This window comes from Bos javanicus, chromosome 18, assembly GCF_032452875.1.
Source record: "Bos javanicus breed banteng chromosome 18, ARS-OSU_banteng_1.0, whole genome shotgun sequence".
Lineage (NCBI taxonomy): Eukaryota > Metazoa > Chordata > Mammalia > Artiodactyla > Bovidae > Bos > Bos javanicus.
The window spans coordinates 25,432,095-25,459,835 of NC_083885.1; the positions used below are offsets into that span (position 1 = coordinate 25,432,095).

The 27,741-nt window shown below is 49.2% G+C and overlaps 2 protein-coding genes across 3 annotated transcripts in view; one reads left to right on the forward strand and one right to left on the reverse strand.

Annotated features, from left to right (window-relative positions):
- Positions 1–304: 304 nt before the first annotated feature.
- Positions 305–6,775, forward strand: ARL2BP (ADP ribosylation factor like GTPase 2 binding protein). Of its 2 annotated transcripts, none has more exons than XM_061387295.1 (6): positions 305–648; positions 1,386–1,447; positions 3,243–3,349; positions 4,308–4,393; positions 4,621–4,717; positions 5,370–6,775. In XM_061387295.1, exons 1-6 carry the CDS (start codon positions 611–613, stop codon positions 5,469–5,471), a joined length of 492 nt encoding a protein of 163 aa, XP_061243279.1. In that variant the 5' UTR covers positions 305–610; the 3' UTR covers positions 5,472–6,775. The 2 variants fall into 2 exon arrangements, with proteins under 2 accessions (XP_061243279.1, XP_061243280.1); XM_061387296.1 differs by lacking the exon at positions 305–648 and adding an exon at positions 858–1,070.
- A 1,855-nt stretch (positions 6,776–8,630) lies between these two features.
- The window catches only part of PLLP (plasmolipin), a 31,857-nt gene continuing 12,746 nt past the window's right edge, over positions 8,631–27,741 (reverse strand). The window contains exons 2-4 of the mRNA XM_061387294.1: positions 12,921–13,094; positions 10,808–10,930; positions 8,631–9,562 (exon numbers count right to left, since the gene is read on the reverse strand). Of these exons, the coding sequence (XP_061243278.1) occupies positions 9,446–9,562; positions 10,808–10,930; positions 12,921–13,094 (414 nt within the window). The 3' untranslated portion in view covers positions 8,631–9,445. The remainder of the gene's footprint in view (positions 9,563–10,807; positions 10,931–12,920; positions 13,095–27,741) is intronic.

Sequence of the window (27,741 nt, forward strand, 5' to 3'; positions counted from 1 at the left end):
GAATGACTTAATCTTCTTAAATCTTGTAATTCATTCCCAAGTAGCAAGTGGGGAAATCGAGGCTCTCTCTGGGCTTCCATTCCTTTCCCTTCGCATTGGGTACATCTTGGCTTTAATCGTCCGACAGCGTGAGTTTACGATAGTGAGTCCCTGACCTGCTGGATGCGGCCCAGTTTCCTCTCGCTATCCTCTATCCCTTTGCCTCACTTCCTTTCCCTATCTTTGTCCCGCCCCTGGTTTTGGGTAACGCAGGCCTGCGATTGGTTGCTAGGAGCCCCGAGGAGGCGGAAGGGTCGCGGTGGCCATGGTGACGGGAGGCGGGGCGTGGTAACTGACGCCGGACCCAGCGGCGGTAGGGGCGAGTTTAGCTAGGCCTGGCAGGGTTGGGGGGCCCGGCCGGCGTGTGGCCGCAGCCGGGGAGCCTGAAGCTGGGACGTCGCGTGCAGGCTCTAACCGGCTAGGCCGTGAGCCGGCTGTGGCCTCGGCGGCGAGGCCTCCCGGATGCCGGTTGCAGCTCTGCGGTGCAAAGCAGAGGCTGCGCCCGGGCCGCAGGCAAAGGTAGAAGGCGAACGGGTCCGCTCCCCGACGCCCAGTGGATGCGGCGGCGACGATGGACGCCCTAGAGGAAGAGAGCTTCGCGCTGTCCTTGTGAGTCACGCCGCCCGAGCCCGGGAGGCTGAAGGCCGGGGCTGCTGGCGCTTGGCTTAGGCCTCCGCCCTGCGAAACCAGTGCCCTCAGTGGGGGTGGGAAACAAGACTCCCCCCTACCCACCCCACCCAAGTTCCCGCGGTAGACTGCCTCTGCGGCAACAGCGGGGTTTCAGGCGCGGAGGACAGGAGCGCAGCGTGGTGTTGCGCGATGATACACGCCTCTGTCACAATCCCCCGGTCTCCAGTCCTTAGTCGTCAGCAAAACCTGGTGGGTTTGAGCGGCTGAGGCCCGACCGCGGGTCAGAAGACCCTCCACCACTACCACACCACCATCCCCAGGGACTCCCGGCCTGTGTGTTGACCGCACCAGGTTTACGCCCGCCCACAAGTAGATTGATGTGGGGTGATAGTGAAGATGCGGTGAGTAGAACCCACAGGAAATAAATGTGAGGAGCCTTAAGATGTCTGATGTGAGCCTTGACCCCTTTTATTTGTCCCTTCGTGACTCCTTGTGTCCCATCAGTTTTCTGAAAGTAGATCCACTACATTAAACTTTGATGTCACAGGTGTGTAAAATGTGTTTTCTTCAGTGTGCAACTGCTAGATTAAACAGTAAATCATTCTTAATTGTTTAAGCTGGGTGATGGAGAATTCATTTGAAAAGGGCCAGAGTACATTTGGGTGGGGGGAGAGGAATTAAGCTGAAACAGTATCTAATCCAGGTCTATTTTTCAGCTCTTCCGCCTCTGATGCAGAATTTGATGCTGTGGTTGGATATTTAGAGGACATTATCATGGGTAAGCTTCCCTACTCCGGCTCTTTAGTTTTTAGACTCTTGCTTTTAACGACATTGAAAATCCACTTGGAGAGTTAATTTTTAAAAAGAGAGAAAACATCATGCTGCATATAATGTTGAAAGTGGCATGCTGAAATACAAAGGAAGCCGTCCTGTTGTTTGCCTTAAAGGCATACAGCCCCTACTCCTGAAAATAATTGATTACCATAGATTCAGTCCCCAGAAGGGACTCATTCAGGTAACAGAGTACCTTGGAGTTATGGGGCTCATGGCAAAACTTCAGCAAATATTAACTACTTTATTCAGAGAGTAAGAGCGGTTTGTAGTCTTGAGTCTTAATATTTTTGTGACATAGAGCAGTGTAATAGGTAACCATAGCACACGTGCCCATGAGGAACAAGGTGTCATGCTTCAGCTGGTTCCATATTTTCCTAGGTCCTGAGTTCCTATTTGTGGATTCATTTGGGCTTCCCTGGTGGCTCAGCTGGTAATGAATCCACCTGCAATGCGGGAGACCTGGGTTCGATCCCTGGGTTGGGAGGATCCCCTGGCGAAGGGAAAGACTACCCACTCCAGTATACTGCCCTGGAGAATTCCATGGACTGTATAGTCCGTGAGCTCGCAAAGAGTCAGACACAACTGAGCAATTTTCACTTTGGCATCCATAGGTCCTGCTAACTAATAAGTGGTAACAGGCATCTGTCATTTAAGACAAATGTGTGGGAGAGAAAAACTTGAAAAAAATCTCTCGTATGGGTGATTTAAGTTTGCTGAGAATAAGGAAAAGAACACTGTTGTTTAGTGTTATTAGCTGTATTTGTTAGTCTTGTTTAGTGAAAATCACTTGACTCAGTTTTGTACCTTTGGGTCCTATAAAGGTTCATGACCTTAACTCCTAAATACAGATGAAGATACACCATTAAGGTCCCATGTCGATCAGAGGATTCCTGGTGAATGCTGAGGAATACTTGGAGTTCTTTTGGCCTCTACAAGAACCCTGTGTGCAGTGAGGGAAATGAGCTTTCTGTAAGCCCAGGGCATTTATTCCTAAGTCTAGGCCATTTGTGAAGCATTCCTTTTGTTTTGGAAATGATATTCTATTTGGTTGTTGAAATCCCCTAAACCCTAATAAGTGTTTGCTATGACTCAGTCACTGTACGTGACTCCTCATCTAAATGCCACCTAGCAATCTTTTATGATAGGTACTCTGAAGTTGAAGAAACTGGGACTGAGAGAAATTAACCTGCCCAAGGTTACCCATTGTTAGTGGCTGAGGTGGAATTTAAACTCTGGTAGTCTAGCCTCTATCAGAGCCCATCCATCTAATCACTACACTGTTTCTACCACTGCAGCTGAATTTAAGAGAACGGTTTGTGGAGTTCCTAAGCCACCCTGCCCTGTCTGGCTGTGTTTAAACTGGACTAGAGGGTGGTGGCGGTGGTTGCACACAGTGTGAAGGCTCTTAATACCACGGAACTTTACCCTTAACACCTTCAGCTTTCCCACTCCTAAAGGTTGGCCATTTAGAAAGAAGACTTACCTGGTGGCTCAGACGGTAAAGCGTCTGTCTACCATGCGGGTGACCCGGGTTCGAGCCCTGGGTTGGGAAGATCCCCTGGAGAAGGAAATGGCAATCCAGTCCAGTACTCTTGCCTGGAAAATCCCATGGACAGAGGAACCTGGTAGGCTACAGTCCATGGGGTCTCAAAGAGTTGGACGTGACTTCACTTTCACTTTTCTGCTGCCATTTAATTCCTACGTGTTAAAAAGAATATATGTTTCCTATTGTAATTCAGATGATGAGTTCCAGTTATTACAGAGGAATTTCATGGACAAGTACTACCAGGAGTTTGAAGACACGGAAGAGAATAAGCTCACGTACACACCTATTTTTAATGAATATGTAAGTGGGTTCCTATTATTCTTACTGGAGATTAGGATTTCTTTGAAATATGAATTTAGGATTTCTTTAAAATATGAATTTAGGATCAAATAATGTTGAAATCTGCTCAATTTTTAGAATCTGCCACCAGCACCCTGCTAGGAAGTCTAATTAGAATTGGGTTTAGTCTTCATTACCTATTGTTTTCCTCTGCATAGTTCTTGGGGCTGTTTTCCAAATAGTTAATAATCTCGTCTATTTTAAAAACATGGTTGACTTTATCATAATCCTGCTTTCAGTTACAGTATATGGGTTCACCATACCTTGCACTTACATACTTTTGACCTTTCAGCTTTCACACACTATTTTTTCTTACTACGTAATTCAATCAAGTGTGCATGACAGTTAGATAAAAGTGAAAACCAGTTGGTGGCAAAACCAAACTATAACCCAGGAACCTTGGCTCTGGACCCTTGGGTCTTTGTATATGCCAAGGCCCTGTGCAGCCTCCTGTTAGGATCTCCTCTGTCTGAGAAGTTTGAGCCTCCAGGACTTAATTCCTTGAATGCAAAAGTACGGCAGAGTTGGTTAAAGTTTCTTAAGCCAAGCCTCCGCTTGTAACAGATCCGTGACTGCCTTTCACTGTATGCTTTTTCATCTGTTTCTTTCTACAGATTCTATCTACCCAGGCAGAAAAGCCCCCACTTACTCCACTCTTCATTTCATGCCATGGGGGGTGGGAGCCCTTCTGCTCTCTAACCCTATCCATCTGGGAGCATTCCTCTTGTTGCAGTGTAATTACCTGCGTACACCTCTCCCCTGGAGGGCGGAGGGCAGGGGTGGGATGAGCTCACTGAAGAGAGGAGCTGGGTTTGGGTTCTCTCTGGTGCCCCCAGCTCTCAGCTGGGAGCCAGGCACACAGAAATGTTTGCAAAGGGCTGGAGAACAGGCTTTCTGAAAAGAAGTTTTACTGTTACAGATTTCTTTGGTAGAAAAGTATATAGAAGAACAGCTGTTGGAGCGGATTCCTGGATTTAACATGGCGGCTTTCACTACAACTTTACAGTGAGTTGAAGTTGACTTTTTTTAACCTCTTGGTACCTTGCTCCTCCTCAACTCTGAAAATTCATAGACCTTCCTCCTTTTTTCCCCCCTAGTGCTTGAACATCAAGCTTCAGAGCACTTGGTGGTTAGGTCCTGGGTGGGAGGCCCTCCATACCTTTGAAGGAAATCTCAAGGAGATGGTCTGTGTCATCAATTGTTCATGAAGCAACCACCCTTTTCCTTCGCAGGCACCATAAAGATGAAGTGGCTGGTGACATTTTTGACATGCTCCTCACATTTACGGATTTCCTGGCTTTTAAAGAAATGTTTCTGGACTACCGAGCAGTAAGTCCTTCTTGTCTGTTATGCTACAGTGAACCACTTAGAAAATTCCAAGTGGACCTGTCAGGCACAAACCACCCTCTGTGCGCCCCGCTGTAAGACTGGCCAGTGTCAGCCAGACAGCGAGCAACGTGCCAGCAGAGCAGCTGCTGTCCCCCACTGGCCGGGGCCCGGGGCGCTTATGAAGAATTACACTCTCATAGTTTTGGTGAAACCAAAGGTCCCAGGCATCTTACAGGGTCCCTGTATAATCAAAAGGACAAAGCCAAAAAACAAGTCTTAATTGCCTTGCCTTTCTTGTAATGCAGGATCTTAATAGGAGAAGGAAATATTTTTCATTGAAGAGAGGTGTTTTTTGTTTTGTTTGTTTTGGCCTTGCTGCTTGGCACACAGGATCTTACTTCTCCCAATGAGGGATCAAACCCATGCTACCTGCAGTGGGGCTTAACCGCTGGACCTCCAGGGTCCATTGTACCCTGAGAGGTACATTTTTTGAGTGACCAGTGCTGAACAAAAATGCAAAATCACATCCTCCCTCTTCCTGTGTGCTCCCTGGTGGCCCGCCCTCCCACCCTAAGCATCTCCCTCCCCAGTCAGAGCTAGAAAGGACTTTCTTCTGTCCCTTGCCTCTTAAAGTTGTGATATTCTCTTGTAGGAAAAAGAAGGCCGGGGACTGGACTTGAGCAGTGGTTTAGTGGTGACTTCACTCTGCAAATCATCTTCTGTGCCAGCCTCCCAGAACAATCTGCGGCCCTAGGTCCCACTTCAGGCTCTGGGCTCTTTTGGACGTCACCAGCTCAATAGACTGGGAGAGGCTTTGGCTAATGATGTCAGAAGAATACATCTTGGAAAGACTGACTCTTCTGCAACTCTTCATTAATGTTAAGTGTTGATGGGTCAGAAGATAATTACCTGACCTTCCTGGGACAAGACATTCTTGTTTCTGGTAACCCTAGTACTCCTCCCTTAGTAGACCCCTCTCTGAGGCTTCGGAGTCTGGTCCTGCAGCACACTCAAGTCCAGCATTCTACCTGAGATGCCTGTCCCCAGCATTCATGTCGGGGTGTCCATGTTGGGAAAATTCGCCATCATCAACTCTTCTTGGCCCAGCAGGCCTTACATATCCGAGGAGGCTTTTCGTGCATTCACAGCTCTTTATATGGATCACAGTTTTGAGTCCTACAGCCTCAGTGGGGGTTTTGACTGGGAGGATTTATCTAGGGGTTAACTGCAGCTAGCTGCCCATCTCAAGATTTCTGAAAATCCTACCATCACAGCTAGTAGGAATCAACTTACAGAGATTTCCTTTACCTAAAAGCTAACATGGGAAAATCAATTCCTAGTCTTACATGCACAGTCTTTGTATCACTGTCTTCTACAAGTCCAGATGTGGTCCCATTGTTTCCATAACCCTCCTTTACGTGTGTTTGAAAAACTATTTTTATAGATGAATACTCAGGCTAACCTAGTGGATACAATCTTGGAACTTCCATGATTACCCACTTCAAGATCAAAGTATTATATGCTGTGTGCTTTTTAGCTGTTAGCGCTATGAAAGCTAAAATGCTTTCTACCTTGGTGGTCCATTTACTGGGTGCCAATGAATGTGTGCTGGAAGTAGTCTAAAATCTATCCTTTTCTTAGAGCATGTTCGTATTTGTGCAGGTTTGCTTAAAACCCTTTCTGTGTAAATCAGCTCCTTAGGTTTGGGGTAGGGGCTCTGCACTTCCTTTTTCGCTGTCAAAATAACCCTACCAAGATAGTATTCCATGGTCTAGCTTAGCACGAGTAGGAGATAGCAAACAGCTTTACTGGTCATACTGCTTAGATTCAGTACATTGTCTTATTATAGTGTTGGATAGAACATTACTGGCCGGAAAACATGAGTGAAAGAAAAAATGTAGTAGTTCAATTCCCAATGTGTACTTAGTTTTTTGTTTTTATTTTTAAAGTAAAAATAGGAATCTCTACCAGTTGACTCTTTTGGTTTTAAAGGATGAGCTACAGGCTGTGTGTTTTTCTGTACCGACATGGCACTTATTAAATACTTTTGTACCATGAGTAGAAGTTGAGGTGTTTTGCATAAACCATCTTTCTAAATGAACCAGTCCCTTGTGTACTATTGCTGCTGCCATCAAGTTATCAGAGCTTTGGTCTTTCAAGCCAAAGGCTTCCTTAAACACTGACTCTCCTGGCCTTGCTTACCCTTCTTGCTCTTTTTATAAATGGGACTGCCCGTCACAGGCCAGGCATGTTGGAAGCACTTGATGAAGACCCCACTGATCAGTCTGGGTGAGAAAAAGCAAGTGGACAAATCCAAAGAGGAAATTATGAAAAGTGAACAAGAAAGGCAGATGGGTTTTTTTTTTTCATCCTTTTCCACTCAGAAAAAAAGCAGTCAAGCCTGCTGTAGCTTCCCATTAGGAAATAGGCTTTCTGATTTAAAAAAAAAAAAAAAAAAACTTACTAGAACTCTCTCTCTGTCCACTCAGGAACTTATGTCATCATGTGCCACCTTTAGAGGGGCTTAGGTGTCTCTTCTCTTCCAAGGAGACCGTTGTTCTGTGGAAGAAAAGCTATGACTAACCTAGACAGCATTATTAAAAAGCTAGAGATATTTTGCTGACAGAGGTCCATATAGTCAAAGCTATGGTTTTTCTAGTAGTCATGTATGGATGTGAGAGCTGGACCATAAAGAAGACTGAGCAACAAAGAATCGATGCTTTTGATCTATGGTATTAGAGGAGACTCTTGAGAGTCCCTTGGACAGCAAGGAGATCAAACCAGTCATCCTGAAGGAAATCAACCCTGAATATTCATTGAAAAGACTGATGCTGAAGCTCCAATACTTTAGCCACCTGATGCAAAGAGACTCATTGGAAAAGACCCTGGAGCTGGGAAAGATTGAGGGCAGGAGGAGAAGGGGACAACAAAGGATGAGATGGTTGGATGGCTTCACTGATTCAATGGACATGAGTGTGAGCAAACTCTGGGACACAGTGAAGGACAGGGAAGCCTGGCATGCTGCAGTCTGTGGGGTCACAGAGTCGGACACAGCTGAGCGACCGCAACAGGTATGGCCAGCATGAGAAAGCGCAGTGTTTGGCCCCAGCTTCAGAGGACAATTGCCTCTTCCTATAGCTTAGGCCTCAGCCCTGGGCAGCACTGTTCACCCACACAGCAGGGGCTGAGGACTTGGAAGGCATCGGCCTGAACCACAAGGTAGTTGTTTGACAAAGCATGTTAACATCTCCACCCAAAGAAGCTGTTTCAGGGTGTCAGAAGCCTGACACCTCAGATGAGGATTTTGTTTTCTCTTAAGCCTCAAAAGAAAATAGGTTGGTCCTCCTTAAAAATGCTCTTCTTATGGCTTGATCCTGCAATGACTATAATTTATTATTCAAACTCTGAGGCACTGGAGAGTAAAAAGGGATGCAGTTAATTGTCATCCCAGGACAACAGGCCCAAACTAGGCCTATACCGGGCCAGCTGGGAAATGGGTATCTGACTTAACCTACCCCCTCCACTGCCCCTCTCCCCCAGAGAGGAGCTCATCCACAATTGTTTGAATCTAGTTACACTTTGATTGTTCCCAATTTTTTAAGGTGGGACCAAGGGGTGCCCAGAAATGCCTGTGGCTTGTTATTCAGAGCATGTTGTGCTGTAGTAGGAAAATAAGCTCAGGGGGACCCCCGCCCTGCTGCTCCCCCTTCTCTCTACTATCAGCTCCACACACTAAGCACCTGGATTGTCTGATCTCAACTTCACAAGCTATCAAGGTAGGTATATCAACCGATTGTTTGAATCCTCGGATGTGAAACCCACAAATACAGAAGGCCAACTGTACTGACTTAGGTTGCGGCTTCCTGGTGTTTATAAGCATCTCTAACTATGATTCCCCAACATCTTTTCCAAATAAGTTCTTCGGTCTTTATTTTTGTAAAAACCAAAAAGTTACCACCACGCACAGGGCAGCTCACCAGCAAGGCCTTACTTTCCCTCCCGTCCCAGGTGCCTAATTAACAGCGTCAGGGAGGCAGTCAGCATTGATGTTAGTTTCCCCAAAGGGAAAATGAGAAAACAAGGGCTTGGGAAAGGGAGGGAAGCCTGGATCAGATTTTCATCACTGAGAGTCTCTTAAAACTGATTTGTTTTAAATAACTGGTACGTTCGAAAGGCAGGAAAGGAAAACCATGCTGTCAGAATCATAACCCTTTCTACATGCTTCCCTACAAGTGAACATGTTGGCTTGGGGGAGGGTCAAACCAGAATTAATGTTTTCAGGAATCAGAATGGTTTCATGGGTTTGCTCAGCTTTCCCAGAACAAAAACTAGGATAAATACTTGATGCTTGTTAGGCTTATTCTATGGTGGGTCAGGGGCTGTGGGTGTAGAGTTCTCTGTTAGTGTATTTAGTGCTGGCGAGAAGGCTAGGTCTCGGCCTTGGACACGAAGTCCTAAGGACAAAGCAAGAGTCCTGTATCCCCCATCACCTGAATATGGAGGGCAGAGAGGACTGTCTTGGCTGTTGGCCTGTCTCCAGGCCACATGCCTGCCAGAGGAAGGGTCCTGATTCCTTGGGAGTGTCGGGTGAGCCCAAGGAGCCTGATGAGCACACGTAGTCTCTTCCAGGCTGACTCTGTACAGGGCGCAGACTTCAGGCTTCCGGAGCCACCTGCACTGGGAGCAGGCTGTAGCCTTCCGCCCGCAGTGGCCCACGGCACAGGTGCTTTAGGCATAGCCACCAGCCATCTGACTGGTGGCTGCATTGCTGCCTACTCCTCGCCAGGCCTGGAAGCTGAGGAAAGCGCTCACTCCGTAGGCAATCATCACTAAACACGAAAAGAACTGAAAGAGAAGACACAGAGGTGAGTCTGAAGCATGGCATGTGGGGCTGGGGGCCACAGCAGTGAAACACAGAGGGTAGGCACAGACAGGGAAGCCAGAGCCCCTCAATTAACCGAATGAGCCACACCAACTCCTGCTTACCCGTACAGTCATTTAATGACTATGAGGCTGATGGGTACCAGGTTCTGGGTGCTAACTTTGCATTAACCATACAGGCAAGGTGTGTCAGACTGAGAGGGAAGCCTGGACAATATGCCAAGAGTGACAAACGGGTAGGAGCTGCTGTAGACACAGCTCCGGAATTTCGTTTTTTAAAAGGCAACATTCGAAAGCTGCCCTAGGAATATTATGTAGTTCACATTCCAGAAGTCTCCATGTCTCTCTTCTGGTGACTGAGTTCACAGATTTCAAAACCATCCTCACCAGGAAGAATGAGGAAGCCCAAGTCCTGGTCTGGTCCTACCCGGGGCTCAGTCTAGGTGAGTCCCTTCACCGCTCTGAGCCTCAGTTTCCTGGCCTGTCAAAAGGGTTGGCAGTCCCTCTCCCCCTGACCCTCCTGTCTTCACACATACAGGGAGTGGAAGAACACTCATGGGTGATGCATGCCAGGTGTGTGGGGGTTCTGACACTTTACCCGACATGGAGCCCAAGTTTGGGTTGCCTAGGAGAACCTGAGTATCTCCCAGATAGTTTAAACCAAAGGGTTTTTGCCCATGGCTTTCTCAAAGGTGGATGATAGAGAGCTTCTAACAGACTCTCGAGGAGACATACAACCCTAGATCAGTGTGGCACAGCAAAGTTCAACAGGTAGCCCAAGCTTCACTTGCCAGCCCAAAGCGTTTCCCAAGCATTCTGGTTCCTCGGGGTTTTGCTGTTAATTTTGGACACCTGGTGGCTCAGTGGTAAAGAATCCACCTGCCAGTGCAAGAGACGGGTTCAGTCCCTGGATAGGGAAGATCCCCTGGAGAAGGAAATGGCAACCCACTCCAGTATTATTGCCTGGGAAATCCCATGGACAGAGGAGCCTGGCAGACTGTCGTCCATGGGGTCGCAAAGAATTGGACTCGACTTAGTGACTAAGCAACAACATGGACACCTGTGAGTCCACTGGGAGCTGGAGGGTGACTGAGCATGAGTCAGGTGCCTGGCCTGGGGTCAGGGAGCAGTGGGAGCCCAGGGGCATAGACCTCACTTTGACCCGTCTCCCCTGTAACTGCTGAGGGTGCCCCAGGGAACCATACTCACGGAGGCTGCTGCACGCTGGTTATACGGCTGGCTGCCCTTCAGGGATGTCAGCTCAACCGAAGCAGAGCAGGTGATGAAGGCCGTGATGTAGAGAACAGTGGCACCCACGTTAAATACCATTAACTGGGGGTTGGGGGAGTGGAAAGAACAGGCTTAAGACATGAGACTCTTATAGTAACTATGGAACTTCCTGTTCCCACTGACACATCCCTTCAGTAGCCAGAACAGGGACTAGAGCTTGAGGAGGAGGATGGAGACCACATGGGTTTTTCCCACTACAAGGGCCTCCAGAGACAGAGGTCTACACAGGGTCAGCCTGGAGGCCCTATGAGCAGAGAACACAAACATACTGAAGGCTGAGAGATGGGGGGCTAAAGTGATCTGGCTGGAACATCAACAGATCCACGTGGTAAAACTCACTCCTGATGGCAAGAGGCCAAACCGAGCCTGTCTCTGAGTACTCCAGCTGAAGGGCCTGCTCCTCCATGGTGGCTCCCCGCCAAGCCTGGTCCTTCTCATGGCCCCTGAGGGCTTGGCTCTGAGGCTGACCCCGAGGTGGGGGGGCGCTGGGGGGCCCTCACATCCCTACCTCTGCCCCCAGTGGGAAGAACCTATGCCTTCTGGCCACATCCTAGGCTCTAGGCCCCACGTCAAATGCCATGGTAAAGACCCTCAGCTGGCTGGCAAGGAAGGGCCCTGGGCTAACAACCAGTCCCAGATCCCATTTCCCCAGTGCTTGGTCCCTGGAGTCAGTTCTTAGCAGATCTCTTAGCCCAGCCAGACAGCAAACTGATGGCCCTCGGGCATGTTTGGTTTATCTCATATTTTTAAAAAACAATTACCAACATTCTAAAATTAGATTTCATATAAAAACTAAGATTTCATATAAAACTTTCAATCTTAAAATATCAAGATTTGGCACCTGCATTCCCACTAACAACAGTTAGAGCTGAGTAGAGGCGGCTTCCTATGGACCGGTTCTCCAGAACCCCTCCTGACCTACTTTACTCGTATGTCTTTATGGCCTCTTGCCGGGCCCTAAAGGGAGCTTGTAGTCCCCATCCCAGAAAAGCCCGATTTGGCAATCCTAACTCCGCCTTATCTAGGAGTGTGAGGCACTGCCCTGCCATCATGGCCTGGGAAAGGAGCCTCTCCATCAGCAGCTGTGACTGGAGCCCCACAGCAGTGCTGAGAGACACCAAGGCCCTTCCATCTCCGGAGATGTCTTTCTTCAAGGCTCCTAGGACACAGGGCAGGGGCTGGACCCCGTCCAGGAAGTCAGGCCACTGCCTCGTCACCCCAGGATCTTCCCTCCAAGCCCAGTGCCCACTGCAAACACCACCTGGCTCCTACCAGTGATGTCAAGATCTAACAAACCCGGTCTGTCTTGAGGATGACTCACGTTTCCTCAGCTTCAAAAGTCATTGAATTGCAAACAATGCTGCCTAGTCCCAGCCTTGCTTGTCTGACAATCACGTGCCTCTCTCGCCTCTCTGCTCGCTGAAAGCCTCAGACCCCAGCTGCAGGGGTTTTCCGGGCTGGAGAGAAAAAAAGCCCCAGCAGCTTTCTCTGTGTCTGGCCAGGGTACTTCCTATGGACACTCTCAGCTCTGTGTTCTAAGGAGACTGACCTGGGCAAACTGAGGACACCACCCTCTGCCAGGCTGCGGGGGCCTCACCCTGCGCCCAGCCCATCCTGCACACACCAGCCCAGCCTCGGTGACTCCTGCCAGCTCATCCCAGCCTGCAGGCCCAGGGCTGCCAGTCTGGGCCCAGCCAGAGCCACAGCACCCCCAGAATCTAATCCCAACTGCCCACCCCCCAAAAAGGAAAGATATTTTCAAGATCCCAAACAGCACCTCACTTGTACTCCCTCCGTGGGAGAAAGTCAAGCCTGAGTCATCCTGGATTCAAAGCTCTCAGCGCTCAGAAAAAATGGACACCTGAACCATTCATCCTCCTTCCCCCATCCCCATTCAGTTCTACAGGCCAACGAGGACTTCAGTCAACCCCCAGCCGCCACTTCTCACTTAGGGAAGGTCACATTGTCACAGCCTGCCCAGAGGCAGAGGGGTCAGCCCAGAGCTACCCCTGGGGCTCCTATCCAGACTCACCACCAGCGGCCAGGGCACCATGTACAGCTTCATGTGCAGCTGAAACAGGTAGAGGACAAAGAAGATGATTGTCACCAGCCAGAGGAAGACAGCGACGAACATCACCCAGCCGTAAGACGGATACAGGTGGTACGGAGTGTCAGCAATCAGGGCCCACACCAGCAGCCCCAGCACCTGGAGGGGATGAGACAGAGCCAGAGTCTCCCAGAGTCCCCAGCGCTCAGGCGGAGGGCCACAGAGCAGTTTCCAGGCCTTCACCATGGGGCGCCCCCTGCAGGACACATTTCTCATTGGCCCGAGAAATATTTATTTGGCTTTCACCACATGTATACAAAGCCCTTGCCTGGTAACTTACCTCCTTCAGACCCCAGCTGAAATGGTACGTGCTCCAGGGAACCTTCCCTATCCTCCAGTCTGGGCTCCAGAGCCCTCTTCTGGGCTCACATGGCCCCTCAGGCACCACCCACCCAAGACGAATTCTGTTTCCTTCCCCAGACCAGAAGCCACAGCAGCACTGCCATCCACTCGGCTGCCTCCAGGGTGAGACCCCTGCAGCCCTGGAGAGGGTGGTCTCCCGGGCTCATCCAGTTCCCCAAGAAAATGACTGGCTCATTCATAAGTGCATGCTGGCACCCAGGACAGGACCCGAGCTCGGCCAGGGGCTTAGGAAAAGCTGCTGAAAGAAAGATGAAGTCACCAGCACATCCCTGAGGCAGGGACACAATCACAGAGGCCCGGAGGTACAGTGACATCTGCCTGGAGCCCCACCAAGCCCCCTCCACCCAACCTTCTCTGACTCTCCTAACTGCCCGATACAGGTGCTACCATCCCTGCCTTCCAGGTGAATCTGGGCCTTGGAGAAGCAAAGGGACTAGCACACCATTTGTATATGGCAAGGTGGGCCCCAACATCCCGGAGTGTGCAGAGTAGCTAACACCACGGCCTCCAGAGCCGACTGCCTGAGTTAAAACCCACTCCTCTTGCCAGCTGTGTGACACTGGGGCAACTCACAGCCACTCTGTGCTGTGTTCACAGCACAGAGCATGAAGAGCATACTTACTCTATAAGGTCAGTGCCCATGAGGGTTCATGTATATAAAGGAACTATTCCCAGCTGAGGACGCCATGCTGCAGGGAATTCTACACAGGCAGGTCGGCTGACCCACCTCAAGGCATCCTGGGGAACTTGGCAGAGTGGTACCTTACTTGCTCAGGAGCAAAACCCCCCTCTGCCTGCTGGTTTGGAGGACAAAAATTTCCCCAGCTTCCCAGACAAGAGAGAGCTGTCACTCACCCCAGAGCAGCCAGAAAGGGTCCCCTAAAGTGAAAGATATTCAGTCATATCCGACTCTCTGAGACCCCATGGACTGTAGCCTGCCAGACTCCTCTGTCCATGGGATTCTCCAGGCCAGAATACTGGTGTGGGCAGCCATTCCCTTCTCCAGGGGATCTTCCCAACCCAGGGATGGAACCCAGGTCTCCCACATTGGAGGTGGATTCTGTACCATCTGAGCCACCAGGAAAGCCCCCAGAGAGGGTCCCCTGCCAAGGACCGAAAGGGAAATTTCTGTATCAGTCCCCCTCCACGTGTGGGGCAGGGCAGGGCAGGGGTGACCCTAGCTGAGGCCTGGAGTCCACGAGCCCCTTTGACAGCTTTCCTTCCCCCCACCACCGGAAGTGAGAGGTAGAGCCCTGGGCTTACCAGTCAGCTGCTGGGCTTTCACCCTGCCTGTGTGGTGGGAAGTGTCCCCACCTCTGTGCAGCTCCCCAGGGCACCTCTAGTCCACCCGCTAGAACCCAGACCCCTGGGTTTTGGGCGTCGCTGCGTCTCCAGTGCCCTGCAGTGCCGAGCACATAGGACCTGCTCAGTAAACACATGCTCAGGCGCTAACCGGCCTCAGCTTCCTTATCCAGGAAATAGGGGCTAGACACCCTTCCCGCACAGGTGCTGTGTGTTATAGGAGGACTCAGGTCTGAGTCGATAATATGCTCCCAGCCTTGCCTCCCCCGACGCACGGGTGGGAGTGGGAGACTCAGGGAGGCACCCTCTTCCCCTTCTCTCCAGGTTTTTGCACCCGCCCCTCTTCCTCTCCTGGGGAGGAGGGGTGAGTTCCCAGGGATGCCCACCTGGCACTGCATCCCGCCAGCCTTCCTGCCCCACCTCCAGCCTCTGGTGCTCTCCTTCAGCCACCACCAATAGACTAGGTGGCCCTTGGGGCCCAGTGTGCGGTGAGGATGGTGGGACAGGGAGCAGGGCCTTGTGGGCAGTCACACCACTGGAGGGGAGTCCTTATCCATGAGGACCCAGAGTCAGGGTGTCTCAGCCCAGACCCCCAAGCTTTTACCACTCATCCTTCAGACAGACACTGCCCTAAACAGACACATCAGTGGGGCCAAGAGCCCCCAGACCCAGGGGAGTCACTGCTGGAAAGGAGAACAGACACCCCTAAAGCAGCAAGGCACAGGACCCTTCCAGGGGCAGACAATTATCTCCTTGTCTTTTTTTTTCTGGCCATGCCACTGGGCGTGCGGGATCAAACCCATGCCCCTGCAGTGGGAGCGTGGAACCCTAACCACTGGACTTCCAGGGAAGTCTCTAATTATCTCCTTGCTTTAAAGTAGGGTCCTTATGGGCCTCCATGCCATCGTGTTGCCTGGTTACAACTATCTGAAAGGAAGTTAGAAAATGCAGTGAGTTAAAAATCACGAAGGGAATGATTTGGGTTTACATTAATGTACACTTATCAATTGGTGGTGTAATCACTCATGGGCTTGGTCACAAATAACCATGTAATGCCCTCTGGCTCGTAATGTGCCAAGCCTCAGGTGAGCACCTTCCCTTTTATTTCACTGATTTTCCCATAACCCTCTCATTAGGCTTATTTATTAGCCCCATTTTTCAAACAGGAGCTCAGAGGAAAATGTGTCCATGGTCATCTGTGGTCACCCATGAGTCAAGGACAGGGCAGGGCAGGACTTGAACCCAGGTCGACCCTTCTCTGAAACCTGGTCTACTAAGAGTTACTTAGTGATGTACAAAAAATGAGGACACTTGGGCTGGCTCCGAGGGGTGAGGCCCAGCTGGCATCCCGGCTCCCTGGTCTCTGCCTCTCCCTCCTGCTCAGCCCTGATTTCTAGATCAGCAAGTACAGCTTCTGGGAGACAAAGCTGCTGGAATAAGCAGTGAGAATATCTGGCATCCCTCTGGCCGTGCCTCCCTGGCCCTGTGCCCAGGGAGCCGCCTCGGTTTCTGCTCTCCAACAAGGAAGGTCCATCTGAACCTGACAGACTGGTTTTTCCCGTCCCCTCACCCCTAGCCCCAAGAATCTGCCGGAGCACCCCAGTCCAGGATAGGGCACTTCCGCATATGCTGACCCTCTGCTGGCCATGGGAAGCTGGGCCCAGGCCTCATCTCTAGAATGTGCAGGAGCTGCTGGACCCTCCCTCCTGCTGTGGACCCACAGTCCAGCTGGAAGAGGCCAGAAGACTTGTCTTACAGTCCAGTCCAGAACGGTAAACCCCACCGTGCAGGGGAAGTGGGGGAGCGGAAGGCAGAGGGCAAGGCAGACAGCCCTGACTCTGCCACCTGCCCGCTGGGCTTCGTCCAGGTCCTCGTGCAATTCTAACACCCGCTCTCTGAGCACAGGCCCCATGCAATTCTAACACCCGCTCTCTGAGCACAGGCCCCACAGTGTGCCTCCCTCTGGGTTCACTCATTCAACAAGTATCTGTTGTGGGACTTCCTGGCAGGGAGGCCAGGTTCGATCCCAGGTCGGGGAACCAGATCCCGCAAGGCACAACCAAGAGGCCCCATGTCACAACTGAAGATCCTGCATGCTGTGACTAAGGCCTGGTGCAGCCAAATAAGTAAAAACTTTTAAAAACTGTAAAAGCCAAACATCTGTTGAGCACTTACCACTGTGTGAGCGGTAAACATGGGAAGCCCTGTTCTCCCGGAGCTCTCACTCTACAGCTGGGTTGGGGGTAGGGGAGTCAGATAAAACCCGAGTACACGAGGGAAGCACAGGAAATGTGTTATGGGGGAAAATTCAGCTGAGAAGGGATAAGAAGGTCAAGAAAGATCTCACTAGGACATGAGAGCGGATGTGGGGGTGGGTTGGGGGGGGAGTTGGCAAAGGGAAGGAGCCAGGTGAGGAAAAGCAGAACTCTGTGCTTTAACAAACGCTCGAGGTCCCTGTCTCTTGCCCCCATGCTCCTCTGTCCCCATGCTTCTCTACACATACACCTGTGTGTCTTACTCTTCAAAGACTGACACAGACACACACACATAACAAACATGCACAGAATGAAACCTCACCCCTTGGCCCTTCCAAACACTGAGGCCCCTGTCATGCCTCCCCAGGCACCCCCTGCAGATGAACCAAGAGAACTGTCTGGAAATCCTGAAGGAAAAATATATATATGCCCTTTCCTTCTTGAAAACCTAAAGATTTCAGATGAGGGATCTTGTCTTTAAACGACAACTCCCCTGGTGGCTCAGACAGTAAAGAATCTGCAGGAGACGGAAGTTCAATCCCTGGGTTGGGAAGATCCCCCGGAGAAGGAAATGGCAACCCATTTCAGTATTCTTGCCTGGAGAATTCCATGGACAGAGGAGCCTGGTGGGCTACAGTCCATGGGGTTGCAGAGTTGGACATGACTGAGTGACTAACACTGTCAAAAAGGTCACATTTACACATGCTCCAGGACGTTCGCGCTTCCAAAAATTTTTTTCTCAACTGGATAACAGAGATTTTTTTAAAAACCACCTGCTGAGTCAGAGAGGAAAGGGATTAGTCACAAATGCCTGACCATGAGGCATTTGGTGGGGGGCAATCAGTTGGGGGGGGTGCAATCCAGGGGCTGAGGTTCTTATAAGAGGGAAGCTGGACATAGAGACACACACAGAAAGAACATCATGTGAAGATGGAGGCAGAGATCCGAGTGATATGTCTCCAAGCCAAGGAAAACAAAGGATTCCTGGCCAGAAGCATGGGACAGACTCTCATTCAGGGCCTCCCAAAGGAACCAACCTTGCCAGCACCTTGACTTTGAACTTCTAATACTGTGAGACAATAAATTTCTGTTGTTTTTTAAGTGACCTAGTTCGTGGCAATTTGTTATGGCAGCCCTAGGAAACGAATACATCTTTCTTCGCTACTCTTTGAGGCTATGAAAGGCTGTTATGATCTGACTTAACTGGGAGATGTTGGCATTAACTGATGAAAAGTTGGTCTATTGACTCCCTGGGTTCAAGCTCTGGCCCTGCCAGCTTACAAGCTGTGTGACCTCCTGCAAGTTGCTGAGCCTCTCTGTACCTCCCTGTGCTCATCTTCAAAATGTGCCAACCTTACAAGGGTAGATGTCAATGAAGTAATGTACGAAAGGCACTCAGACCAACACCCAACACAGTCTTGACACTCAGTACAGGCCCTACTGTCATCATCACTTCGAGGGGTTAGAACCTGGGTTTTCCAGTCCATTCTCTGCCTGGCTTCCTGCAGTGGATAGGGTAGGAATAGCATGTGCAGTTCCTAGGGGTGTGAGGCTTGGTGAGATGAAGGTATTTAACCTTAAGCACCAAGCATAGTTCCTGGAAGATAAGGGTCACCTCCCCATACCCACCCCACCCCCACCCATCAGTGTGGCCCCTCCCACCTTTCAGATAAGGCAGCTGGGCTTATCCAAAGGTGGTGGAGATATGGAGGTGAAGGGGAGCAGAATGCAACCCAACCCCACCCTAGGACTCCTCCTGCAGCTACACTCCCTCCACTCCTCACAGGCTAAGGGTCCCAGGGCAGAACCTTCACCCATTTAGACCTCAGCCTTCCCCTCTGTACAGCAGAAGCAGGGAGGTCTGCTCAGCGTTCTCCAAGGCTCTTCTCAGTCTGAGCCCTGACACTCCTCAACTCAGGCCTCCTCCAGGGGTACCTACAGCCTTTCCTCCCTCGTACTGACTGAAAGGACTCTACCAATCCCAGGAGCACTCGATAACTCCTCTCCTGCCCCAAGACGGTCACTCAACTCTCCTTTAATATTCTCCATTCTCTGGGCCGAGTAAAGCCCTTGAGATTTGTTGGGTGGCCTTACCGTTGTTGTTCAGTCGCCAAGTCATGTCCGACTCTTTGCAACCCCATGGACTGCAGCATGCCAGGCTTCCCTGTCCTTCACTATCTTCCAGAGTTTGCTCAAACATACTTACATTGAGTCGGTGATACCATCCAACCATCTCATCCTCTGTCCCCTCCTGCCCTCTATCTTTCCCAGCATCAGGATCTTTTCCAATGAGTTGGCTCTTCACCTCAGGTGGCCACAGTATTGGAGCTTCCAATGAATATTCAGGGTTAATTTCCTTTAGGATTGATTGGTTTGATCTCCTTGCAGTCCAAGGGACTCTCACGAGTCTTCTCCGATACCCCAGTTTGAAAGCATCAATTCTTTGGCACTTGGTCTTCTTTATGGTCCATCTCTTGTAGCTGTACATGACTACTGAGAAAACCATAGCTTTGACTTTGTCTATATAGACCTTTGTTGGCAAAGTGAATGCTCTGCTTTTTAATATGCTGTCTAGGTTCATCATAGAGTCACCTAACTTTTTTGGCTTGTGTTTTCATCTGACACATAAGAAGCTTGGGGACATACCCCAATGCTGGTCACCTTGTTAGGGGAAACACACCGACTGAAACCAGCCAAACTGGTCAGGCACCACAGTAACTCACAGTGCGTGAGTTATTTTACAACAGGAGGTCCTGGTAAGGAACACAGGACTAACATGCCACCACTAACCAGAAGAATTTGGGAAAGGTCAAAAGGAGATGTCACCGCTCAGTGTCCGACCACCTCCCAGAATCCTTCTCACTGGCACCCATCTTGGCTGAGCAGTGCATGCACCACCAGAAAGGACCCTGAATCAAGAGTGATTGGCCAGAGACAACGAATTGGCCTAGAAACGAATCCTGTCACCATCAAACCCGAGATCACAAGCCACATGGCAAAGCAGTTCTGGGTTCCCTTACCCTCCTGCTTTCCTCTTGGACGCCCTTCCCAATAAAGTCTCTTGCTTTGTCAACACGTGTGTCTCCTCGGACAATTCATTTCCGAGGGTTAGACAAGAGCCCACTCTTGGGCCCCGGGAGGGATGCTCCTTCCTGCAACCACCTCATAGGCATGTCATGCAGGTAAAGAAAGGAAAAAGTGAACAGTTGTAGAGGTTGTGAGTGGCTAGGAAGGCTGTTAGACAGCCTGGGGCTTAGAGGGAGCAAACCCGAGTTGGGGGGTGGGGTGGCAGGAGAGGGGACACTGTGCCCCAGAGCTAACATTGTGGTTTCAAACTCAGCAGCCACCGAGGCAGGCAGGTCACAGAAATGACTAAGGTGGGCCAGGGGAGGTCTGTGGAGCTGAGAGCAACCAGCTGATGTCTGGGGGAACACAGGCCTGGGATAGCCAGAACTTTTTTTTTTTTTTTTTGGATTGTACCCACCACACAACATGCAGGATCTTAGTTCCCCAACCAGGGATCGAACCTGTGCCCCCTACAGTGGAAGCACAGATCCTTAACCTCTGGGCCACCAGGGAAGTCCCAAGAAGTTCTAATTTTTAAAGATATATTAGAAATCCAAAATTCTACATGAAATCTTCAGTTTTTTAAACATTGGTAATGAAACCAAATGTTTTGGGAACAATTTGAGGGCGGGGCCCATCCAACAGCCCCCAGGACTCCCTTCTCCCCACTGCACCTTCCAGAAAACTGAGGTCCAGGGGACCACGTGAACCCTTCCTGGGGTTTCCCCGCACAGGGATGCATCTGGGCAGCTCAGGACACTCAGAACTTGGCCTGGCCCGGCCCGGCCTCCACCCCCGCTCTGGCCCTTCTCCCTATGGTGAAAGGGACTTTATGGGGACAAAAAGCCACCCATTGTGTCACAGGAGACAAAGGCGCAGGGGACAGAGGCGCCGGGCGGCGGGTTGCCACCACAACTCCACACCCCACCTCCTCCCCTTGCAGAGGGGTAGGCTCCTTGGAATTCCCACTGTGTACTCTGCAGGCCACGCCAGGACAGGTTCATAACCCAGCCTGGGGCCAACTGACCAGGTCTGGGCTGTTATCTAACTCTGCCAAACCTCCCTTTTGTCACCTGAAAAGCAGGCACAAAAAGTTACCACATGGAGTCACTGAACAAACTCTCCCCCAAGGGCCCACTCTGTGCCAGGCGCTGTTATAAGCATCAGGGAGTGTGGGGCAGGGGGAGAGAGCCAGGCAGCCAGGGTCCCCACCCACAAGCACGCAGCTCCCAGCCTGGGTTGCCAAGGAGGAGGGGGAGGAGGGGAACACTGACTCAGGGCCTGGGTCACCTTCAGGGCTTTCCAAACAGAGCCTTTATCACATTGCTTCTTATTCCTGAGTCCTGAGTTAATTAAAGATGAAAGAGACCTCTACACCCCTACCCTCACAGCCCTGCCACCCCCAGAACCCCCTAACTGGGACCTCCAGCCCCTGCATGCAGACTGAATGTCAAGGAGCTCACTGCCACCATCTTCCTCTGGGGTCTCTCTTGGGGTTCTAGAAAAACCTTCCTAACCTGAAGCTCAAGCAGCACTCTGGGGCCAGAGACTAAGCAGGTCCCCTCCACATACAGCCCCAGGTGTGTGGAGGTAGGTGGGGGCCCCCTGAGGCATCGCCAAGGCCTTCCTTCCCTGGGTCCCAGAGGCAACAGCAACACAGCCCCTCAGTGAGGTTCCAGAAATTTAGACCCTACCTGCCTGCCTTCCCACCCTCCTCCCTTCCCTCCACTGGGGTCTCCTGGTCTCCCCAGAAGGCCAATCTGTGCCTTCTCCCCAGCACAAAGACTCTTAACAGCCACACAGAGCTATCCCAGGAAGGCCTTAGACCCCTTGAAAGCCCAGGTCAAGTGCAACTCAATTCCAGCCCCTCCCCCCACCCCGCCCCAGTGCTTCACTCCCAGGAAGCCCAGCTCTTTACATAAAGCACACGGCCCATTTCACAGATGGGGAAACCAAGTCACTTGGAAAAGATGAACCTCGCCCAAGGTTATGCACAGTTAATGGTGGTGCCAGTTCTGTGACTCAGCAGATAGAGAGATGCCCAGTGGGGAACACAATTCCAAATCCCAGAAGGTAGGGACATTCCCTGGAGACTAACTGGGAGGGAATATCAGTGCCCTGGAGGTGGGAGCAGAGAAGGGGCAGGGGCGGTCCTTGAACCCTGAGGGGATGACAGAAGCAATGTTTTCAGCACCCTAGTCTGCTCCCTGCCATTGGCCCTCCAGAGAGAGTTGGCTGCAGGGATCACAGGCACTTCACAGCCCCATGAGACCTGGCCTCTCTGCCTGCTGGGAATAGGGTTGGGGTGAAACCATTTACCAGACTGGGACTTGAACCCATGTGCTGGAACTCGAACCCAGCCAAAACCCAGCCTGGGACTTGAACCCACGTGGCTGGGACACTAACCCAGCCAAAACCCAGTTTGGGAAGCAGAAGGGAAGGTCCATCTTCTGTAATTCTGGATACCCGATCTAGGGGCCCCAGGGACAAGGGAGGCTCCTTGTTTTAGTCTACATGGGCTGAAATCCCTACGTAGCCATCTTGATGCAGAACTGCTGTAACTGGTTCCTTAGCCTTCTTATGTATCTTCTGGATGATGAAGCCTTTTTTGAACCAGCACCAGGGTACATAAATATGTATAAATGACAAAAGACTCAAAAGGCATGGTCAAACATCTGATTACAGTGTACGATAAAGTTGGTTACGATAACCAGAATTACAAATGATCATATTTAACATAATATACCAAATAACCCTAGTTAAATATTTCTCTTTGAGATAACACAGGAGCCCTCTAAAACATCCCAAAGTTAGTTTTCAGTTAGATAAGAGCATAAGTCACTAGGAGACTATACTTTTTCCCTAACCTAAAGGTTTTTTCCCTAAAGATCTCAAAAGCAAATACAAATCACTTACAGGCAAAGAAACTCATCTCAATCTGTTTGTCCAAAGAAGGATTTCAAGAATTCTTTGGAGGGAGAAATCAAATCCAGTCTTATTTTACTTTAGCCCATTCCTAACAAAATCCATTTACCCAACTAAATTTAATTCAGTCTTAGAAAATCCTGATCATGTGTAACCCTTTGCCTATATTAATCACACCAAAAAGCTCAAACCACTTTCAATTTTTCAATCTTTCACTTTTCAATCACCAGATATCAGTTTTGTCCTGAGTATTTTTCAGATAACATGAGACTGAAATGAATTCTGGCCGGATTATTTTGTATTTTGAGTATTTATATGAGTATTTAATTTCCTTTAAGTCAATTAGAGCTCTTTTGTGAATTAACTTTTGGCAATATTAGACATCCAGAACACACATATAGACACATATGAACACACAAACACAGAGACCTCATAGTTTCTATTTCAGAATTTTAGTCATGATCTTGAGAACCCAAAGCATTCTCCCAAAATAATTCCTAAATCTGGGAGAGGTTCATTATCATTTTGTATATATTGAGGTAATCCGAAAGGTGTGATTATCTTTTTAATCAAATTCTTTGTTACTCTTTCTGTCCATGTGGGAAAATTCTCTAGCCATTTAATAAATGTCTGCTGCTGCTGCTAAGTCGCTTCAGTCGAGTCCGACTGCGACCCCAGAGATGGCAGCCCACCAGGCTCCCCCGTCCCTGGGATTCTCCAGGCAAGAACACTGGAATGGGTTGCCATTTCCTTCTCCAATGCATCAAAGTGAAAAGTGAAAGGGAAGTCGCTCAGTCGTGTCCAACTCTTAGTGACCCAGTGGACTGCAGCCTACCAGGCTCCTCCATCCATGGGATTTTCCAGGCAAGAGTACTGGAGTGGGGTGCCATTGCCTTCTCCGAGTGAATGTGTCTACCTTTACCAATAAATAATTTGTTTCCTCTGGACTTGGGCATCTGAGTAAAATTAATTTACCAGTTCTTCTTGGTGTTGAATGGGTCTAAATAATGGAGGAGGGGGTGGCATTTTTCTAGGATTATTTTGTAAACATGTGTCACATGATTTGGTAATCTGGGCCACCACCATTTTCATTCCTTTACCCACAAGCAATCTTTGTAGTAAATTCCAAAGAGCTTCACATTCATATCTTACTTCCCTGGTGGCTCAAACAGTAAAGCGTCTGCCTGCAATGCGGGAGACCCGGGTCTGATCCCTGGGTCCAGAAGATCCCCTGGAGAAGGAAATGGCAACCCATTCTAGTACTCTTGCCTGGAAAATTCCATGGACTGAGGAGCCTGGTAGGCTACAGTCCATGGGGTCACAAAGAGTCAGACACGACTGAGCAACTTCACGTTTCACTTCACTTTCACATCCATAGTGGGTAGTTTCATATAAAACCTTGATTACTTTCCATTGCTGAGCTTGTGGAATCACAGTATTTTCATCTAACACATACCATCCCCTTTGACTTATTAACCCCCTATTTTTAGCCCAATTTTTTCCTTTAGTATAGCAAGGTTGTGGCATTTCCTCTATCAAGCCTAGGACTTTCAAAACTGCCTGTGTTTTATTTGTTGGTATGTAAGCTAAGGTTTCGAATCCTTTGGGCTAAGACTGAGAAGGTTGCACCAGTATCTGTAAGAAATTCCACCAAGCCACATCAATGATCAGCCGAGGCTTGACATTAGTTATGTAGATGGTATCTTTTGGCAGAGCCATTTTTGGCCTTGGGTCCCATCGGTCTTCTGATTGCAAAACCATCAACGGTTGAGGGGCCTCTGCTGCCTGGTATCTGGGGCGTTCCCTCTGCCAATGCCTGGCTACTTGCAAAGGACACATGGACCGCAGTGCTTCCTCCAGTGCCCCTTTTGTCCACAGAGGCTACACTGGCCTTGTAGGTGTACCATGGGCCTCGTGGTCCACCAGGACCAGATTGTCCAAGAGAGGGCAGCCTCCTAGTTGGTGGTCTTTGAGCAGACAAAGCCATCGCAATCATTTGGGTCTCTTGCATGTTTCTCTGGGTGCATTCAGTCTTTTCAACCATATCCCCATTATTGAAAACCAAATAAGCCAATTGGAACAAATCATTCATTAGAGTCTGAGGACCAGCAGTTGCTTTCTGAACTTTGTGCCTGATGTCTGCGGCAGACTGGGCTATGAAATGCATGCATCCCGTCCCTCAGAAGAGGAGGGATATACTCCTTAAAGCTTAGGTATCCTTCCTAAAAGCGTCCACTAATCTCCTTTGGAAGACTGCAGGTTTTTCATCCTATCCCTGCTGGACCTTTTTCACCTTTTCATAATTAACAGGTTTTACTGTAAGTTTCTTCATACTCTCTATTAAACAGTTAATCATATGGTCCATCTATCTATTATCAATAGAATTCAGCTGGTAATTCCATTGCAGATTTGCCTCAGGGAAGCATCATTCCCCACCCAGTGCACTGCATGGCCCTGTTGGCTTGGGCTGCCAGTTGGCCTGTATGGGCTCTGGCTGCCAGTATTATATCCTGCTTTTCCTTGGGGGTGCAGCAAGGGGATAGTAAAATCTAAGCCCCCCAGGTGAGATCAAAAGATCTTACTAATGGGGTAAATTCTTTTGTAAAGAGTTCAGGATCCTCAGAAAAACTTCCCAACTTGTCCTCTGCCACACTTAGATCAGACATTGAGAAAGGTACATAGACACATATTGTTCCTCAATTTCCATCAGGAACTTCTCTCAGAGGCAAAACTGTAGGGGCATTCGTTGGTAACTTATATCATTGACAGTGCTAGCTGAAAAGGTCAGTTTTCATTCCAATCCCAAAGAAAGTCAATGCCAAAGAATGTTTAAACTACCGCACAATGGCACTCATCTCACATACTAGCAAAGTAATGCTCAAAATTCTCCAAGTGAGATTCAACAGTACGTGAACTGAGAACTTCCAGATGTTAAAGCTGGATTTAGAAAAGGCAGAGGAACCAGAGATCAAATTGCCAACATCTGTTGGATCATAGAAAAAGCAAGTGAATTCCAGAAAAACATCTACTTCTGCTTTATTGACTACGCCAAAGCCTTTGACTGTGTAGATCACAACAAACAAAAAACTGTTGAAAATTCTTCAAGAGATGGGATTACCAGACCACCTTACCTGCCTCCTGAGAAATCTGTATCCAGGCCAAGAAGCAACAGTTAGAACCAGACATAGAACAATGGGCTGATTACAAATTGGAAAAGGAGTATGTCAAGGATGTATATTGTCACCCTGCTTATTTAACTTAAATACAGAGTCCATTATGCAAAATGCTGGAATGGATGAAGCACAAGCTGAAATCAAGATTGCCAGGAGAAATATCAATAACCTCAGATATGCAGATGATACCACCCTTATGGCAGAAAGCAAAGAGGAACTGAGGAGCCTTTTGATGAAAGTGAAAGAGGAGAGTGAAAAATCTGACCTGAAACTCAATATTCCAAAAAACGAAGATCATGGCATCTGGTCCCATCACTTCATGGCAAATAGATGGGGAAACAATGGAAACAGTGAGAGACTATTTTATTGGGCTCCAAAACCACTGCAGATGGTGATTGCAGCCACGAAACTAAAAGACTCTTGCTCCTTGGAAGAAAAGCTATGACAAACCTATAAAAAAATATCTATGACAATCATATAAAAAAGCAGAGACATTACTTTGCCAACAAAGGTCTACTCAAAGCTATGATTTTTCCAGTAGTCATGTATGGATGTGAGAATTGGACCATAAAGAAGGCTGAGCACCAAAGAATTGTTGCTTTTGAACTGTGGTATTGGAGTAGACTCTTGAGAGTTCCTTGGACTGCAAGGAGATCCAACCAGTCTATCCTAAAGGAGATCAGTCCTGAATATTCATTGGAAGGACTGATGCTGAAGGTGAAACTCCAATACTTTGGACACCTGATGTGAATAACTGACTCCCTGGAAAAGACCCTGATGCTGGGAAAGATTGAAGGCAGGAGAAGCAGGGTTAGACAGAGGATGAGATGATTGGATGGCATCACTGACTCAATGGACCTGAGTTTGAGTAGGCTCCAGGAGTTGGTGATGGACATGGAAGTCTGGCGTGCTGCAGTCCAAGGGGTTGCAAAGAGTCAGACATGACTGAGCTACTGAACTGAACTTGGGTAACTCAGGGTACAAACAAGTTCCTGAATATGGGTGGGGCCTCTTTTCAGCCCTAGCTGTGTCTTCCCCTGAGGTAATGGTTCCTCCCAGTAGGCAAGGAGTAGCTCTGGCTCCTCCTTGCAGAGGATTTAACCTTTGGATGGCTCCATACGTAGATCAGTTAAAATGTCTTCTGTCTCCTTACTATAATTATCCCTTTGAACTACATGCACCTTAAATTCCTTTTGGGTCTCATTGTATAAATACAGTGAGAAGGCAATGGCAACCCAATCCAGTACTCTTGCCTGGAAAATCCCATGGACAGAGGAGCCTGGTAGGCTGAAGTTCATGGGGTTGCAAAGAGTTGGACACGACTGAGCGACTTCACTTTCACTTTTCACTTTCATGCACTGGAGAAGGAAATGGAAACCCACTCCAGCATTCATGCCTGGAGAATCCCAAGGACGGCGGAGCCTGGTGGGCTGCCGACTATGGGGTCGCACAGAGTCAGACATGACTGAAGCGACTTAGCAGCAGCAGTATAAATACAAGGCCATGAAAATTTGAACATATGGAAGCTCACTCCATTTAAATTTCCTTCTACAATATAAATCTAGCTGCACTATAGTATCATAACTCAGAGATCCATTTAATGGCCGCTTTTCTTAGTTTCTGGCTCAGACAGTAAAGTGTCTGCCTACAATGTGGGAGAGC

Excerpts from the sequence above, each read along its gene's own strand:
- ARL2BP (XM_061387295.1), top strand. The coding sequence starts at position 611 with ATGGACGCCCTAGAGGAAGAGAGCTTCGCGCTGTCCTT. Across the intron at positions 649-1,385 it reads GAGAGCTTCGCGCTGTCCTT|CTCTTCCGCCTCTGATGCAG; the intron begins GTGAGTCACGCC and ends TCTATTTTTCAG. Across the intron at positions 3,350-4,307 it reads CACCTATTTTTAATGAATAT|ATTTCTTTGGTAGAAAAGTA; the intron begins GTAAGTGGGTTC and ends TTACTGTTACAG.